Source organism: Dama dama, chromosome 25 (assembly GCF_033118175.1).
Source record: "Dama dama isolate Ldn47 chromosome 25, ASM3311817v1, whole genome shotgun sequence".
Lineage (NCBI taxonomy): Eukaryota > Metazoa > Chordata > Mammalia > Artiodactyla > Cervidae > Dama > Dama dama.
In genome coordinates this window covers 59,834,789-59,854,087 of record NC_083705.1, presented here as the reverse complement: position 1 = coordinate 59,854,087, position 19,299 = coordinate 59,834,789, and the positions used below count along the sequence as shown (strand labels likewise).

General features: G+C 36.8%; 1 protein-coding gene across 6 annotated transcripts in view; it reads right to left on the bottom strand.

Moving 5' to 3' along the window:
- CDH18 (cadherin 18) overlaps positions 1 to 19,299 on the bottom strand; it is a 1,208,767-nt gene that overhangs the window by 87,716 nt on the left and 1,101,752 nt on the right. For all 6 annotated transcript variants that reach the window (XM_061129307.1, XM_061129308.1, XM_061129303.1 and 3 more), the window contains one exon: positions 10,031 to 10,284. In XM_061129307.1, the coding sequence (XP_060985290.1) occupies positions 10,031 to 10,284 (254 nt within the window). The remainder of the gene's footprint in view (positions 1 to 10,030; positions 10,285 to 19,299) is intronic.

The following is a 19,299-nucleotide window of genomic DNA, read 5'->3' as shown; positions in this document are numbered from 1 at the left end:
AATATACAGGCTAGAACTCAGACAGGTGCTTGGAGTCGAAGAATCTTACTCGTGGGGTTGCAGTTGAATTTTGACTCAAGTAGAACTGAATAGTTCTTCTTAACTACCCTTGGATTTCTACCCAGCCATAGTGATAAAAAGTCAGAAAAGGGAAAACAGAAATGTGACAGAAAAGAACTATGCAAAATTATTTTGGAGTGTTATAAGGGGAATCATTCAATGTTAATTATTTAAAATTAAGAAGTGACTCAGGTCCCTAAAACAGTCGGATGTGACTGAGTGACTAACACTTTCACTTTCATAAAACCCGAGGGATTAGAATTCTGAGATTCTTTTGCTTCCCTGATAGCTCAGTTGGTAAAGAATCCGCCTGCAGTGCAGGAGACCCCGGTTTGATTCCTCGGTCAGGAAGATTCTCTGGAGAAGAGATAGCTACCCACTCCAGTATTCTTGGGGTTCCCTTGTGTCTCAGCTGGTAAAGAATCCACCTGCAACGCGGGAGACCTGGGTTTGATCCCTGTGTTGGGAAGATAGGGAAAGGCTATTCCAGCATTCTGGCCTGGAGAATTCCAAGATCCATGGGGTTGCAAAGAGACACAACTGAGTGACTTTCACTTTCACTTTACACAGTGTCACACTAGAGAAGTAAGAACTTACTTTAAAAAAAAATATTCTTTGGTAAGAAATGAATAATGATTCAATAGTATCACTAAATAAACTAATGAGAGAATGCTTTAGAGAGAGATTAGAGGTGGTTGGTGGGGAAAATTCAACTCACAGTGCATTTCTGCATAGGTTGATTCTTGAAGATAAATAGAGAGTTGAGAAAAATGACAAGGGGGTTTACCCAAAACAAATTTCCCAATTTTCAGATATAGTGGTGGTTTAGTCATTCAGTCACGTCCCAGTCTTGTGACCCCATGTACTGTAGCCTGCCAGGCTCTTTTGTTCGTAGTATTTTCCAGGCAAGAATACTGGAGCAGTTGCCATTTCCTTATCCAAGGTATCTTCCTGACACAGGGAGCAAATCCACATCTCCTGCATCTCCCGCATTGGCAGGCAGATTCTTCACCACTAGTGCCACCTCAGAGGCCCACATTCACATATCATAGAGGTACATCGTCTACATTCTTTTCCTCAGTGCTTAACAAGCTGCAGAGTCTGGCCTCGATTCATGCACAATGTAAATATGAAATTTATGGAAATTTGTTCCTAAAATAGATCTAGCACATGTGTTAAAATGGCACTGGGTAGTTCTAAGAGAATGAACAAGCTTCCCAGGCGGCTCAGTGGTCAAGAATCTGCCTGCCGACACCTGCCGACGTCAGAGACACAGACTCCTGATGTTACCCTTTATACATATTCCCAATATTATGTTTTGGAGAAGGCAATGGCAGCCCACTCCAGTACTCATGCCTGGAAAATCCCATGGACCCTTTATACATATTACCAATATTATGTTTAAAATTTGTCAGAATAATTCCAGAACAGACTTTATTTTTCACAGCATGTGTTTAGTTTACACCTCTCTTTCACTGAGAGATACCTGCTGCTGCTGCTAAGTCGCTTCAGTTGTGTCCGACTCTGTGCGACCCCATAGCTGGCAGCCCACCAGGCTCCCCCGTCCCTGGGATTCTCCAGGTGAGAACACTGGAGTTGGTTGCCATTTCCTTCTCCAATATGTGAAAATGAAAAGTGAAAGTGAAGTCATTTAGTCGCGTCCGACTCTTAGTGACCCCATGGACTGCAGCCTACCAGGCTCCTCTGTCCATGGGATTTTCCAGGCAAGAGTACTGGAGTCGAGTGCCATTGCCTTCTCCACGAGATATCTAAACACTGTTGAAAAGGACAAATGTACACTTTTTACGGTATTTTATTTAGCTTATAGTTCTGGAATTAATTTTAAGGTGTAATACAATTATGATTTTTTTTTTTATCACTCACTTTTTTTAGACTCCATTTTGAATTTAAGAAAAATGCAGTTTGTGGTACATCTAGCTGACACTTTGGGCAAATCCACAGGTATATGTAGCAAAAACAGTTAGTTTGGCTGTTCATTTGGGAGTTAGTTAGGGAGGAAATGCTTAGGCAGTTTCAAGGGCTACTCTGATATGATGATTGCATGTGTGCATGCTAAGTCACTTCAGTCTTGTTGACTTTTTGCAACCCTATGGACTGTAGCCCTCCAGGCTCCTCTGCCAATGGGATTCTCCAGGCAAGAATAATCGAGTGGGTTGCAATTCCCTCCTTCAGTGGATCTTCCCAACCCAGGGATTGAACCTGTGTTTCTTATGTCTCCTGCATTGGCAGGAAAGTTCTTTACCATCCGTGCCATCTGGGAAGCCTGATATGATGATTGTATGTGTGTGCTTAGTCATTCAGTCATGTCCAACTCTTGCAACCCCATAGACTGTAGTCTGCCAAGTTCCTCTGTCCATGGGATTCTCCAGGCAAGAATACTGTAGTGGGTTGCCATTTCCTTCTCCAAATCACATTATAACTTGACCACCACTATAAGTTCACTGTATCCTTCATGAACTAGGTATCAGGATGATCTCTATGCTAAATGCTACTTAGGAAGTTATATGATCAATGATCAACTAGATGTTGCCTCTGAGGGATTGGTGATCTCCTAGCTATAGACCAGAGGAAGTGCAATCAAGTTTGTGCTGTCTCAGACTTGTCCAGTAGTTCCTTAGAGTGCTTTAACTGTTCAATTCCATATTTGATCCATGTCTTATTTCATGTTGACTGAGAAATGGGTCCATTTAACACTTGCAAAGTTGTGTTTATAAACCTAGGTTATCATTTTTATTCCTACTACTACTCTGTTCTTTGGCCACCTGATTCGAAGAGCTGACTCATTTGAAAAGACCCTGATGTTGGGAAAGATTGAGGGCAGGAGTAGAAGGGGATGACAGAGGATGGGATGGTTGGATGGCATCACCGACTTGATGGACATGGATTTGGGTAGACTCCGGGAGTTGGTGATGGACAGGAAGGCCTGGTGTGCTGCAGTTCATGGGGCCACAAATAGTCAGACACAACTGAGTGACTGAACTGAACTGAACTGACTCTCTGTTCTGCCATTCAATATATGCGGCTTCATATTTCTAGTAAATACATTTTAATGTGATGAGCAAAGTGGAAAGAAAATGCATTGCATTGAAATATGATAAAATTTTATTGTTAAAATTAGAATTTCTGGGCAAACAAATAGGTAAACAAGTTATGGCCATAGGAAGCTGTCAACCTCAATAACGATTACCTTTGTTCAAGAATTTTCTTCAACAGAAGCTACTTTAAACAAATTACTGAGTTCATCATTTGGCACTCAATTTCCTTTTGATTATATAGGCATAGATTCAAAATAATTATTAATCATGTTAAAGTACATTAGAAAAGTTATTTTTCACTTCAATAACAAAATTTCAGTCCTCCAAGGCACTTATTATTTTCATTACAGTCTGTCCATTTCACTGTAAAAATTAATTTAAAACTTGTGTAATGGAAATCTATTTTTACAGTTATGTATCTGAAGAAACATCAGTTGGATAAAATAATAGAAGATGCCTTTCCATTGTCATACTTCTGATACTTGTACATAGAGTATGTGAGTGGTAAAGCCAATATACTTGAGATCTTGCCTCCCAAACAGATGTTTTCATAAGTTTTACTGACCATGATCAATAGACGGGATAAAGTGTAATCAATATACACCCTGTAGGATATTACAGCAGCTTAGACTCATCTTTAATTTAACAAAAAGTCACACATCTGCAGTATAGCTCAGATTCATTAAAAAAAAATTTAAGATTCCCTTAGCTCACTTTGGGGATGCAATTTATTCCACAAGTCATGCATCCAGAAAATAATCTTTCCAAAAGAAAAAAAATAGAACTTAGAGATCATTTGTCACTTGATAATGTACTATGCTTAATAAAATGGGCAGCACATATAGTACATAGCTATTTTAGAAAGCTTTTTAACTTCCTGAACTGAAACCTTGATCCAACAAAACAATAGCACCTAAAGAAGTGAAATCTCTGCACAAAAAATAAGTTTCCATCTGTTATGTATGCCTTTAAGTAACTAAGATTTTAAAAATTCCAGTAATCTTGAGTTCTGGAAATGATGTGACACCATTTTAAGCATTGTCTTCTCTTTCTTTATAAAATTCACAAGAAAGCTGTCTCGATGTTTTAGTCTCCAGTCAGTAGACTAATGGACATCACTAAGCAAGGATTTGGGTATTCATTCCAGAACTAAATGAATTATACATGCCCAACCGGAACTTAGATTCTCCTTCTGGTGTCAGGACTCTGATTGGGAGTGGTTAACACCACATGCTAAGCTCTTTGGTAAATCTGAGCCCCAAATTTAAAAATGTTCAGAGATCTTCTGTGTCTTTATTGAAGCATGATAGAAAGGATCGCATTTTATCCAGTCTCTATGAGTTGTCAGTTGTGTGACTGGGAGCTGATGACTTAGCCATGTTAGTCTACGATCTCTTCATCTCTATAAGAACAGATTTGACTTGGACATCTTTAGGTCCCTTTACATTTGCTAATGCCATAGTCACATGTAATTTAAGAGTAAAGTTATTGGTTTCTCTAAATGTACCAACGTGGCTATATGTAATGTGTTGAATCACAAAACAGGAGTCAAAGAGAAACACCTCCAGTCTTAATGGAAGCAGCTTTCTATCTGCACTCAGTTTGCATGAAATATCCTTAATGAAAACTATGACAGTTTTTATAAGGGAATATTAAGACTTTCTATTAAAGGCTTAATTACAATATTGACTTTCACTAAATTTTTATAAATAGATTTGATCTATAGAATAAAAACTCACTTTACTATGAGCGTATTTTGAAACACATTTTCTGAGTATTCTTGCCTTCTTTTCAGACGTTTGAATCCTATATTCAAGTTTTTAAATCAAATTTTTACTTTATTTTTCAAGTTTGCTATATGACCTTGTCATCATTTTGAAATATCTCTTTTTTCATTGTTAATTTAATGAGGTATTTCTAACTGACATCTCCTCATGAGCTATATGAAAATTTCAGGAATGTGTAAGAAATTGAGCACTCTAATAAAGGACGTAGTGAACATACTTGAAGCATTTGTTCTCTGAGGCTACAATTAAACTCAAAATCAACTAAGTAAACACTCCTAATGCTCTGCAGCTATTCTTTTTCTAAAGATATTTTAGAAAGTTTTTTTTTAATTTGGCAACTATCTCCAAACCTGATCACAATTTCATTTCTTATTTTAGCATATAAATTGGCTATTATTTCCTAAATAATGTTATGGTAAGCATTTAAAACAATTACACAAGATATTTAACATTTTTTTCTGATGACTTAAAGTTATTATACAAAGAAAATATTAAAATATTACCAATAAGTAAATATATAGATAAATTCAGATTATAAATCAAAGTAGAAAAGGGGCAGATTTACTCATATAAACCCACAGTAAAACTCTTCACTGGATAAGAATTATTAATTGAGGACTTCAGTAATTTTCTTTACATTTCAGTAAATCAAGTTACATGTCTTTGATTTTACAATATGGAGAAACTCTAAAATTAAGAAGTTTTTTTCATGAGATGCTAGAGTTAGAAATGGAACTCTCTTCAGCATCTCTTTTCTCCAGAGTATGAAAGACATCTGAACATAAAACATTCGTTTCCAACTACATGACATTTGACTTCTATAATGCAGTTTACACTGTTATTATTTGAAATGTATGAGAGGCAGTTTGGGGCTTTAAAAAACAGGGTTTTTTTAGTGAAGCAAAACTGAATTTAAATTCTGGATCTGACACTTTATCATTATATAAACTTGGCCAAATTCCCTGTCTGCCCCTTGACTATAGAATGGGACTAATACTGCAGTCTCATTAGGTTTGTTACAAAAAATTGGGGGCATGTTATTACAACCCCCTGGACCACAGATAGCAAGCAATAGTCACACGATGCAGGATCACATTTCCAGAAAGCTCTCTAGCTTCTTTTGTGCATGATAGGAGTACTCATATGTCAGTAGCTACTGAGGAAATTCCTGAATTCCATTTGCCATATACCAGCAAGTGAGCACAGCCTTTTAAAATAAAGATTTCTTCACTTTTGGTAAATAGCCCAGTTCTGATTTTTATTTTTTAGAGAGTTGGTGATATTGCTGCAAATTGCACATCCTTGTTTTGAGTTAAAAGAGACAAAAGCGGGACATGGTCTGCTCTTAAAAATCTGAAGAATCTCTTACTAACAGTTTAGAAAATCGAAATACAAAAGACAAGTCAGGAAGCTTTTCACAAATGCCTGTAAGGCTAAAACTCCCTTTCATTATCAATTCTACAGACTTGGAGTTAATTGCGTTTCAGGGCACATGGCAAGGTACATCTTTTCAGTATGCACTTCCTTAATTAGTACAAACATTTGGTCCCTGGGAAAGGTAGAAGAATAAGGATTGCTTTTGTATTTGTTAATGTTTTCTGTTTTTTATTCCCTGTTAGCACCTAGAGGCCCATGTGAATGACACATTTTTATTAAAATCAAGAACAAATATTATGTAAATTATGCCCCCAAACACCAGCTATGCAGTCTGATTATTTTAAGACAGCTTCAGAAGGATTCATTTTAGCTGTCTAACCAAAACAAAGCAGAAAGAAAAGTGTACATTCTAATGGATCTGTGCTTCTCAATATCTGCATTTAGAGACATATACCCATCACTTTTGCATAACAACAACTGGGCATATGTGTGTAACATACCCAGTGTTCAATTAAATGCCCTCAGTAATATAGAGCAACTACAGAGGCAAAGAGCACTATAAATGGAACAATTATATATAAATAATTTTTGCTAAATAAAATGCCTATGTTGAAACATTCATATGAATATGCATATATGTGAAACACACATGCTGGTATGCATTGCCACAAAATATTTTTCAACATTTTCCATGAGTATAATTAGCACCCCAATTTTACAAGCATACTACCCAGTTTGGTTTATTCTGTGTGAGGGATTTTTGACCTCAGCACTATTGATATTCTGGACCAGAAAATTCTTTGTTGTGGGGACTTGCTTGTGAGTTGTAAGATGTTCAGGACCAGCCCTGACCTCTGCCTGCAAATGAGAATAATATTCCTCCCTCAGTTGTGACAATCAAACACTTCTTCAGACATTGCCAAATGTCCCCAGGTGGGGGGGGGGGTGACTTTGAGGCTTCCCAGGTGGCTCAGTGATAAAGAAACTTCCTGCCAATGCAGGAGACACAGATTCCATCCCTGGGTGGGGAAGATCCCCTGGAGAAGGAAATGGTATTTCCTTCAGTATTCTTGCCTGGGAAATCCCATGGACGGAGGAGCCCCGAGGGCTAGTCTATGGGGTTTCAAAGGAATCGGACTAGACACGACTTAGTAACTAAATAATAAAAGTGGGGATTTTGCCCTTGGATGACTACTGTTTTATGTGGAATGAGTGTTTTTTTGTTTGTTTGTTTATTGGGATATATAGAAGCAACATTGAGAGAAAGTCTGTCACTGACCTCAATTTTTCCTCCTTGGCCTATCTTTTGGGAACATACATTCCTCCCTTCATAGCATTTTGACATTTTGAAAATCCATTATTATTTATTTTGAAATGTACATCTTCCTATCGCTGTGTTTATTAAACTCACTCATGCATCTCTGATTTCTCTTCTTCCCCCACTGACATTGCTGTCAGTATAAATTTCCAAGACGTTAGCTTAGTGCAAAGCCTCTGTACAATCTCTCTTGAGCTTCTTTTTACAACCTCGTTATTTGCCATTCCCACACAGGTAACCTAAGCTCCTTGTGTACACAACAAACTGCAGTTATTTTCCCTATTCTTCACCTGTCTAATCCTTAACCTGGGTTTTGAACCTCAATTCAATCTTCCTCAACTCATTCCCTCTAGAAGATATCAGGCACACTTGTTCCCTGCATTTGTATTAGATCTTTGTTCTCTCTCTCCACTGGACTTCAAGCTGCTCTGTGTGTGTGTGTTTAATTTCTTTATCATGAGGGATATTGTAATATTTGCATATGATACAGTGATTTAGATATCACTTTAAAGCCCACATACCTCCTGCTGCTTTTAACTATAAATATAGAATGTATCCTTGATATCAAGCTTTTAGTTTTAAAAAGAAAGTCTTACCCGTGTTTATCAAATATTTTCACATCAAACTCACAGCATGAAATATTTTTATTCTCAAAAGATGTTGGCTCCTTTAGGTAAATGACCACTGATTTGTAAGTATCCTTTATAATGCTTGGAGAAGGAAATGGCAACCCACTCCAGTAGCCTTTCCTGGAGAATCTGACCGACAGAGGAGCCTGGTGGGCTGCAGTCCATGGGGTTCCAAAGAGTCAGGCATGACTGAACGACTAACGCTTATACACTTTATAATGCTAGCTTTTAATGTAGTTAGCTTTAAAGACACATTTTCCTTATGAAATGCATATGGCCTTCTACGGAGTGATGAAGCATAGTGGGTTTTCCTGTTTTTGGACAAGTAAGCACATCAACTTATGCTTGCAACCCTTAGTTAAAGATCAATGTTCACAACTGAGTTCATTCATTTTGTTTTGTATACTTTGCCTATCCCGCTTCTAGCAATGTTGTGTTCTTGCTCTCAGTGTGACAGAAGGGTTATCAACTAACAGGATGATTTTTCTACATTCACAAATGAAACAGAATTGTTTAATACATAACTTTGTGCTCTGAACATTGCTTCTCTCCATGCGTGAGTGTTCTGGTCATTTCTTTTAAACTTAAGAACAATCATTCTTATATAACAGGAAACTGAAACCATTTACAAAGGTTTCATAGATTCTGAGGAGACTATTTATCATACTAGCTTTTGTTAAAATACATGAGAACTAAAGAGAGTGAGAATATAACCTTGATGGGAAAAAGCAGACAGATTTGTTAAGGATTTCAGATCTTCTAGGGCCTTAGAATTATCCAAGGGTATATATACAAGGTAACTAAAGAGTTTTATATATTTACATAGTTCTTTGATTTTTATCATAATTAAGATACAAATCTTTCTGATTATGCAAGGAAAGCTTTAATTATCTCTATGCATGACATGCCACAATAATGTTAGTGAGCACTTACTGTGTTAAGTACTTTCTGTCAATATAATTTAATTCTGTCAACATATTCATGCAACATTACTATTTCTTATTTATTTACTTGATATTGAGAGTTAGCGAGGTTAAATGACTGTATAACATTACACAGCTAGTAAATCAGGTCACCAGAATTCTCACATTGGTCTTCCTGTCATTAGAGGTGAGTCTCTAACCTGCCTTAAGTTCCAGGAGTTGGTGATGGGCAGGGAAGCCTGGTGTGCTGCAGTCCATGGGGTCGCAAAGAGTCGGACACGACTGAGCGACTGAACTGAACTAAACTGAACCTGTCTTGGACAAGTTAGCATTTATTAAGTGGCTATTAGGTGCAGGCCACTTGTCTTGGAACTTAAAGCACATTGCTTGATAAATAATCATAATAACTCTGAGAGATAGATATTAGTGTTCTTCTTTTAGAAATAAGGGTAGATAATTTCCTAAAGGTTTACCACATCATGACAGAACAAGGACTCAGAGATGAATGCTATTCCCAAACGCTCACCTTTTTTTCACTGTATTTATATTTCCTATTACTAAGATACCAAAGAGTTTCAATTCTGTACTTATATATCCCTCTATAAATTTTTCCAGTCAATAATGCCCTCATCTATTATCAAATGAAAAAAAATCATCTGCGTGGTCACCAATATATTCATAAAGATAGCTGTATGTATGCTAAATTTGACAGAAACCCATCTGTTATTTACTCAGTTAATGAAACAGCTGATACTATCATTGAATTGCATTAATGGAAAATAGCATGGAAAATAAACATTTTAAATATTATTTATCCATTTAAATTATTATCAGAGACACTAAAATCTTTATATGTCTAAAAGGAGAAAGTATACCATACCTTACTAAGCTATTAGCACTGTCAGGGTCTTGGGCCAAAACTGTGCCAACAACTGTCCCGATCCTGGCATTTTCATAGACTTCCATGACATAGGAAGGCATGGAAAATAGTGGTGGTTCATCTACATCCCCAACAATGATCTTCAGCATGGTAGCATCTTTAAAAGGACCCAAGTGAGAAAAGCGAAAATCAAGGTGTGTATTGGCTCCTTCTATGTTGAGGGTATATGACTTCTTTTTCTCATAGTTCAGCGGCTGTGGGGAAAAAATAAGATTTCCAATATTATGGCTCCCATCACTTTTCAAACAAACATTTCCTTTTCCATTTTTGAAACAAACAAACAGATATGTTTAGGTCGATCTATCCACTCATAAACTATGAAGTTTGTCTTAGCAGTAATATCTAAAGCAGAAATCATGGAAACTCAAGTCTGAAACAACAGTGATTTTTCACAGTCATAAATATGATGATAATTAGGGACAAAAGAGTATTTCCCCCAGTCAAGCTAATATTGCTTTCTGGGGAATCTCAAGCAACTTTTTTTCTATCTCCTCTTCGACTTAAATCACTAATTTTTAAAATATTTGCTGTGTGCATGTTCAGTGTATCAGTTGTGTCCATCTCTTTGTGACCCCATGGACAGGAACCCACCAGGCTCCTCTGTCCATGGGATTGTCCCAGTAAGAATACTAGAGTGTGTTGCCATTTCCACCTCCAGGGGATCTCCCCAACCCAGGGAGGGAACTTGCATCTTTTGCATTGCAGGTGTATTCTTTGCTTCTGAACCAATGGGGAAATGTTTGCTAACAATCTGCTAAATTGAAAAAGTACATATTGGTTTTTTTTTGTTTTGTACATAATCTATCTTGTACCATTGATTTTTATCTATCATCATCTTATTTTTACCTTGCTAGTCTTAAACTTGGTATCTTATTTTAAAATCTGACAAATGTTTAAGCTTTCAATGGCATTATCTTGAAATTTTAGCAAAAGGTTTTATACAGACTTCTAAAGTTCATTTTTATGGTTTTAATTGTAATTATTTACTTTTTTTTGCTTGTAATACTATTTGATATATTTATTTTGGTTTTCATTTGCTTTATTATGATATTTTGATCAACTTTGTTTTTTCAGTTGTAGTATTCTGCTTGTTTATACCATTTATCTTTTTAGCTTTGAATTGGCATTAATAGTTTCTCTGTATCTTTCTAGTTATTTTTTCTTACTTAAAAAAATCATCCAGATAATATTTACATATCTTCTATTAATATATTTATCAGGAGCCATGAATTTGACTTCACATACAATAATGAAGAAGTAGATCAATCTTGGTGTTTTGTCCACGAGAATACATGGTCTGTTATAGGATACAAAATAGTAGACACACATTCATAGCCCTGGACACTTAGTGATATGTGCCATTTTAGGCATTATGAACAGCAGCCCATTCCAGTATTCTTGTCTGGAAAAGCACATGGACACAGGAGCCTTGTGGGCTACAGTCCATGGGGTTGCAAAGAGTAGGACATGACTTAGCAACTAAACATCAACATCAGGCATTATGAAAATAATAAGGATGCAGACTTAAGAAACAAGAGTGTATGAGTCAGTAGGTAGTATTTCCAAGAGGAAGTACCTTTATGGGTAATGACTGAAACATTTGAAAGTGTTAAACAAGAGGGACATAACAGGTTCTGTGATCCGAAATGTGCTTAGTTATAGGATTAATCTTGCTGAAAGTCTCCATGGTGATATTAGTGCAGGCAATGCAGAGATCAACCTTATATTTTGAGCCTGCAGAAATACCTATAGATTAACATCTATGAGAAAAAAAAACAACAACTATAAATATGTTTCCACCCCTATTTCTGCAACTGATTTTGCAGTAGTCTGCTTCAATCTTGCAGTCTTCTTTCCTGGCAGCATCAGAGAATGATCATTCCCTAGGGTGGACATCAGATATTTTCATTTACCCTAAGGCCCAAGGAGAAGCTATAGAGTATATTTAATGGGATTTTATAAACAGAAAGTCAGTCCTACTGATGATTATTTCTCTTATCTCTCCTGAGTTGCCTTGAAAAATTGGCCTTCCCAGGGTTGGAGATTGTATAGAAGGAAAAACAAACATTTAAAAGGACACTTGGTCCTTGGGAGAAAAGCTATGACAAAACTACACAACATATTAAAAAACAGAGACATTACTTTGCTGACAAAGGTCTAAATAGTCAAAGCTATGGTTTTTCCAGTAGTCATGTATGGATGTGAGAGTTGGACCATAAAGAAAGCTGAGTGCCAGATAATGGATGCTTTTGAACTGTGGTGTTAGAGAAGATTCTTGAGAGTCCCTTGGACTACAAGGAGATCCAACCAGTCAATCCTAAAGGAAATCAGTCCTGCATATTCATTGGAAGACTCACGCTGAAGCTCCAATAGTTTGGCCACCTGATGCGAAGAACTGACTCATTTGAAAAGACGCTGATGCTGGGAAAGACTGAAGGCAGGAGGAGAGGGGGACAAGAAAGGATCAGATGGCTGGATGGCATCACCGACTCGAGTAAACTCCAGGAGTTGGTGATGGACAGGGAAGCCTGACGTGCTGCAGTCCATGGGGTCGCAAAGAATCAGACACGACTGAGTGACTGAACTGAACTAACTGAACTTCCAAACAAAAGTTGGTCCTAATAACAACCAAGAACAAATAATACTTCTCAGGGAGATAGATTAGAAAACAAAGTGGTTATAGGACAAAATAAAATATTAAAAATGTTAAAAACTCAAATTCTTAAATGTGAACCATATATACAATACATACATATTTATATATGAGAAAATATTACGCATTTCAGGTTTATATATTTTAAAGAAGAGAAACCAGAGTATCACTGGAAGAACTGATGCTGAAGCTCCAAAACATTGGCCACTGGGTGCAAAGTGTTGGCTCATTGGAAAAGACCCTGATGCCGGGAAAGATTGAAGGCAGGAGAAGGGGATGACAGAGGATGAGATGGTTGGGTGGCATCATCAACTCAATGGACATGAGTTTGATCATACTCCAGGAGACAGTGAAGGACAGGGAAGCCTGGCATGCTGCAGTCCATGGGGTTGCAAAGAATAAGACACAACTGAGTCACAGAACAACAATGTTAAAGAAAGGCTAATTGATCTGCAGTTTATGACCCACCGAGTGGGCATCATTCCCTTCTCAGAGAATTGAAGCTAGAAATGAATTGCCAGTATATCTAACATCCATCTTGTTTTGGGACTTGCGTGACTTTTAGTTGGACTCACAGATTCACTGCACTTCTCTTTCCTTGACTCCTTTCTCCTTAACATTAGTAAGTAAGAATCTGTTTTGGAGTAATTCAATAAGTTCCATCCAAATTTAAATGACCTCTCCTCAAAATGGTACATAACTACTGCCTATCAAGAATTAGGTACATGGATATGGTCCCCTTGGCACAGAGAAGCAGAGACTGTCAGAATCCAGATATTTGGCTCATGGAAAGCAACACCTTTGACAGGTTTACTACTTGTTGAAAATCAATGTAACTCTTTAGACTTAACCCACTGCATCTGGTAGACTTTCTAATGACTAAGGTTCACTGAGAGTCAGAAAGACTTTCAATGCAACTTGTGGAGATAATTTAGCCACCTCTGTCCCATCAGATATTAGTATCAAGATGTACATACAATACAACAGGCATATCTCTTTCCATTTTTAGCAGATGCCCTGGCAAGTCAGATGTCATTCATCTTAACACTGGTCTACCTTCTGCTAAGGTACAAGTTGTTTATGGGAACACAAGGTTTCATGTTTTTGATTATCTCATATATATTTAAGTACCCCAAGAAAGAGATAATCATTTTAAAGGACTTGTTTGTCAGGTCTGGCAGATGGATGGATAGGACCCATCTCAAGTCACTATGGAAAGAGAGGATATTTTGGATCAGGACAAAATTTCAGAAGCACATGAATTAATAACACACATAGAAATAGTTTTAGTCACCTTATTTATAAAGAAAACATTGCAGTGCTAAATGGCAAATTAGAGAAAATGGAAATAAATTACACTTTTTGAGGATTTTTTTGCAGGATTATGTATACAAAAAAAAGTATGTTAATTGTTGGTTTTATATTAAAACAAAGAATATACAATAGTATATAGAGAAATAATTAGGATTATAATTTTTTTCCATTTACTGTAAATTCTGGTAATGCCGTCCAAGTACGTGTTATTCACACACTGTAAACAGATCACTCAGTAATTTCCTAGTAATCTTTTGTTCCCAGGAAATTAGTTAGAACTCTGTCTAGGGGTTTCATTTTTCATAGTTACAAGATTTTTATTTTTATTATGTGAAAGTAGTCTATCAAAAACAATAGACCAAGAACAGTGAAATCTATTCACCTAATACCTAGTTTTGATTAAAAGATGAAGGAAAAAAATTTAAAAACATACTCAGTTTATAAAAATACTAAAGAAAGAAAAAAAAATGCATGTTTAGCTGAGAGTATACAAAACACACACATGTCCTATCTTAAAACAAAACAGCAACCAAAATAAAAAATGGGTACAGAACAAATTCATATGTGTGAGACATAGTAGGAAATTGATTAGGGCAATTATAGAACCAGAGATTGTTTATGAGCATAATAAATGGATTTTTCCAACTATACTATGTTAAAATTTCAACTGCCCATGCCTGCAGTTTTGGGGGGCAGGATTCTGACATTTGAATTGGACAGAAGATTAAAACAATCAACACTTTTGAGACACTTGGCAACTCTTGGAAAGATGAGCCTCTAGTTTTTGATAATGTTCACTATTACTTACTCCTAGATTTTGCCTCACCAAGATATTTGGTGTGTCTATAATTTGCATACAGTTTATCCCACTTGACAAAATGTCAGACCCATGCCAAGTTTCTTTTTTCTTTCTTTTCAAAACTGTAAGTCTGGATTACCAGTTCATTATTTAAGATGAGAAGCAGGTAAGTCTAAGGGAAAGGTGTTCTATTGGAGATTACGAACATAATCTTAATATTTAAGGAGAAATATTCCAGGAACTCTATCAGACTCTGTTTTCTTTCTTTCTTTTTTTTTTTTTTTTTTTGCCTTGGCCTTAATTCCCTGAATTGGTCTTCGTTATGGTACAAGTTTTTAGAGTCAGAAACCAAAGCTACATCATCACTGATGCTCACAGTTAACAAATGTGTTCATTGGAAGGACTGATGCTGAAGCTGAAGTTTTGATACTTTGGCCACCGGATGCGAAGAACTGGCTCATTTGAAAAGACCCTGATGCTGGGAAAGATTAAAGGCAGAAGGAGAAGGGGACAACAGAGGATGATATGACTGGATGGCATCACCGACTTGATGGACATGAGTTTGAGCAAGCTCCGGGAGTTGGTGATGGACAGGGAAAGTTGGCATGCTGCAGTCCATGGAATTGCAAAGAGTTGGACACAACTGAGCGACTGAACTGAACTGAACTGATGACTATTGTTGACAAATTGAGTAAATTAATATAATTTTAATATCATATGTATCAATTACCAAATAGGATATACTTATACCAGGAAACTGTCATTTATGAAATGAGAAATTAACTAGCTAACTTTAATTTTTTAAATTTTAGTATTTTATCTAGCTATGCTAAATATGATACAATCATGATAATCATAATCAGTAGTCAAATATGCTGCTGCTGCTGCTCCTGCTGCTGCTAAGTCACTTCAGTCGTGTCCGACTCTATGCGTCCACATAGACGGCAGCCCACCAGGCTCCCCCGTCCCTGGGATTCTCCAGGCAAGAACACTGAGTGGGTTGCCATTTCCTCCTCCAATGCATGAAAGTGAAAAGTGAAAGTGAAGTCGCTCAGTTGTGTCCGACTCAGGCAAGAGTACTGGAGTGGGGTGCCATTGCCTTCTCCGAATGAAATATACCATCAATATATAATTACCAGCAACTATAACAAGGATATGTATTGGCATATCTTTGATATTTATTTATATCCTTGCTGCTGCTGCTGCTAAGTCGCTTCAGTTTTGTCCGACTCTGTGCGACCCCATAGACGGCAGCCCACCAGGCTCCTCTGTCCCTGGGATTCTCCAGGCAAGAATACTGGAGTGGGGTTGCCATTTCCTTCTCTGTAATATCCTTGATATCCTAATATAATTGATTTTCTGACACTGAACCATTTCTGGAATAAGTCAACTTGTGATGTGTTTTGTTTTATTAGAATGGTTCTATAGGTGACAAGAGGTTGCTTAATATTTGTATTAGTTTATTAGTTTTTGGATAAATGCCATTGCATTAGTTGCTGTGGGCTGCCATAACAGTAAACAGTGGGTGGTTTAAAACAGCAAAAATGTATTTTCTTGCAGTTCTGGGGACGTGGCAGTCTGAAATTTGGCAGTGCTCGGGTTTATAGGGCCTATAAATTGTCTCTCACAAATCATTTTCCAGTTTCTGTGACTGCCCTGGCACATCTGGGAAAGAAGACACCCCAGCACAGATGGGAATCCAGTTTGCATTCTAATTCAACCACCTGAGGGATTTGCCTCTAAGTTTGGTGTTAGAAACTCTTATCTTTATAGCTGCTAGCTATTGGGTCATACAGTTGTATTTAAACGGAAACATAGAAAACTTCAGATGACTCATGCAACAACTATTGTGGTCAGATCATGTTATGTATTCACCAGTATAATATTTCCTCATTTTTACTGCTCAAAATTGTCTGTGATCTCCATATATGAAGGACACTTCAATTGGATATAAAGACTGGGACTCACGTTTACTTTCCTGAGTATATGGGAAGTATTCGTGCATGCTTAAAACAAATCTCCCATGAAAATGCTTCCCAGACTGTCCTCCACCTTTGAAAAATTGGCCCTCTTTTATCTGAGTGCTTATAAGAACTTAAATAAACCTATACAATTAACATTTGACATCATGTATTATAACAATGTATCATGTCTACTCAGCTTCCTCTAAGAGAGAATATTATCTAATTCATCTTCACATTTTAGTTATCTGGCATAATTCCTGGTACATGGTGGGTGATTAATAGCCTCCCTCAATTTCAAATATAGCTGTGTTTAGAGTATGGAAAAGTGCTATTTTATGGTTTACATTTGAAGGATGAAAAATTCTATGTTATTTTTAAAATATGAAGTTAATTCCTACGTGTGAACTAAACAACTAACATATATTAACTCATTTAATGATCACAACTCTTGTGAGTTACAATTGTTACCGTTTACAAATAAAGAGAACAAAGTACATACAGAAAAGTCAAGATACTTATTAAGGGGCAATAGCCTATCAGTGATATACTTGGGATTTGAACTCAGGCAGTAGGAACTCTACAGACTTTGCTCTTAAGCACTGTGATAGTGTGCCTGAAATCTAATTAGCATATAAAGGGTGTAATATAACATTTAAACTAACAAAGAACAGATTTTTCAGTTCAGTTCAGTCACTCAGTCGTGTCTGATTCTTTGTGACCCCATGGACTGCAGCCTGCCAGGCCTCCCTGTCCATCACCAACTCCTGGAGCTTACTCAAACTCATGTCCATCGAGTCGGTGATGCCATCCAGCCCTCTCATCCTCTGTCGTCCACTTCTCCTCCTGCCTTCAGTCTTTCCCAGCAAAGGGTCTTTTCAAATGAGTCAGTTCTTTGCATCAAGTGGCCAAAGTATTGGAGTTTCAGTTTCAGCTTTAGCATCAGTCCTTCCAATGAATATTCAGGACTGATTTCCTTTAGCATGGACTGGTTGATTCTCCTTGCAGTCCAAGGGACTCTCAAGAGTCTTCTCTAACACCACAGATCAAAAGCATCAATTCTTCGGCACTCAGCTTTCTTTATAGTCCAACTCTCACATCCATACATGACTACTGGAGAGACCATAGCTTTGACTAGACAGACCTTTGTTGGCAAAGTAATGTCTCTGCTTTTTATTTGGTCAATCTTTCCTTCCAAGGAGCAAGTGTCTTTTAATTTCATGGCTGCAGTCACCATCTGCAGTGATTTTGGAGCCCCCCAAAATAAAGTCTGTCACTGTTTCTACTTTTTCCCCATCTTTTTGCCATGAAGTGATGGGAAAATAGGCCACGATCTTAATTTTCTGAATGTTGAGCTTTAAGCCAACTTTTTCACTCTCCTCTTTCACTTTCATCAAGAGGCTCTTTAGCTCTTCTTCACTTTCTGCCAGATTTTTAGTGGAATAAAATTTCTTCACTATTAAAGGATACAATCTTGCCTCTTTGCAAGTATTTCTAATCACATTGAACATGAATTATTAACTTCATTAATTATAACTTCATTAATTTTGGCTACCAAAACTCTTAGTACTTTTATAATTCCTTAATTAAGACTCACAAAGCTAAAAAATCTGAAATACTTGAAATTCTTTTCATGCAAAATCTTCTGTCACCTCTGTGACAGTTAGAGCTGTTTATTCTGGTGTAATTCTAACTTCCCCAGGCAGTGAGGCTTCTCTTACTTTTCTTTAGATACTTTTCAATGTTCTAATGCAGTTCACTGTCCCTGATTGGTTCCAATTTTCATCTTAAGTTTTCATTTCTTAATTTTATCCTATTACTCCTAGTAATTACTTTCACATATCATTGCTCTTTCTTACTTATAAAATCAAACTTTTCCCTCTTTAATAAGAACGCATTTCATATTCCTGTAGATAAGTTATCATCTTCCCCATCAATCATTTTCTAGCCAGCTCTACATATTTGGAATGTTTTAATTGTTTCTCATTAATCACTTCTACTATTCATTAAATCACACTAATATATTCCTCCTCTGGAACTATGCAACCATCACAAATAGATGCATACCAAAAACAGCATTTAGCCAAGTTGCTCTAAGACTCACTTCTTCTTGGAGTCCAAGAAGTTCTTAAAATTCTGTTTTCCTATGTAATAAAAGTGACTCATAGGACCTCTCCTTGATCCAGTTATTATATTGCATCATGATCCATGTGTTTCATCATGGAAATGGGATAGTAATAATGAGATTGATACCAATATTTTAATAAAAAAAAAAAGGAACTTCAGTTATGCAAAATAAGGCCAAATCCTGGAATTTTCTGAAAAAAAGCATATTCTATTATTTGGTTCTTTTGAAATTTTACTTTTGTATTGGGGTCTACTCAATTTTGTGATGGTTTCAGGTGAAGAGCAAAACAATTCAGTCATACTTATACATGTATCCATTCTCTTGAAATCCCCCTCCTACCCAGGTTGCCACATA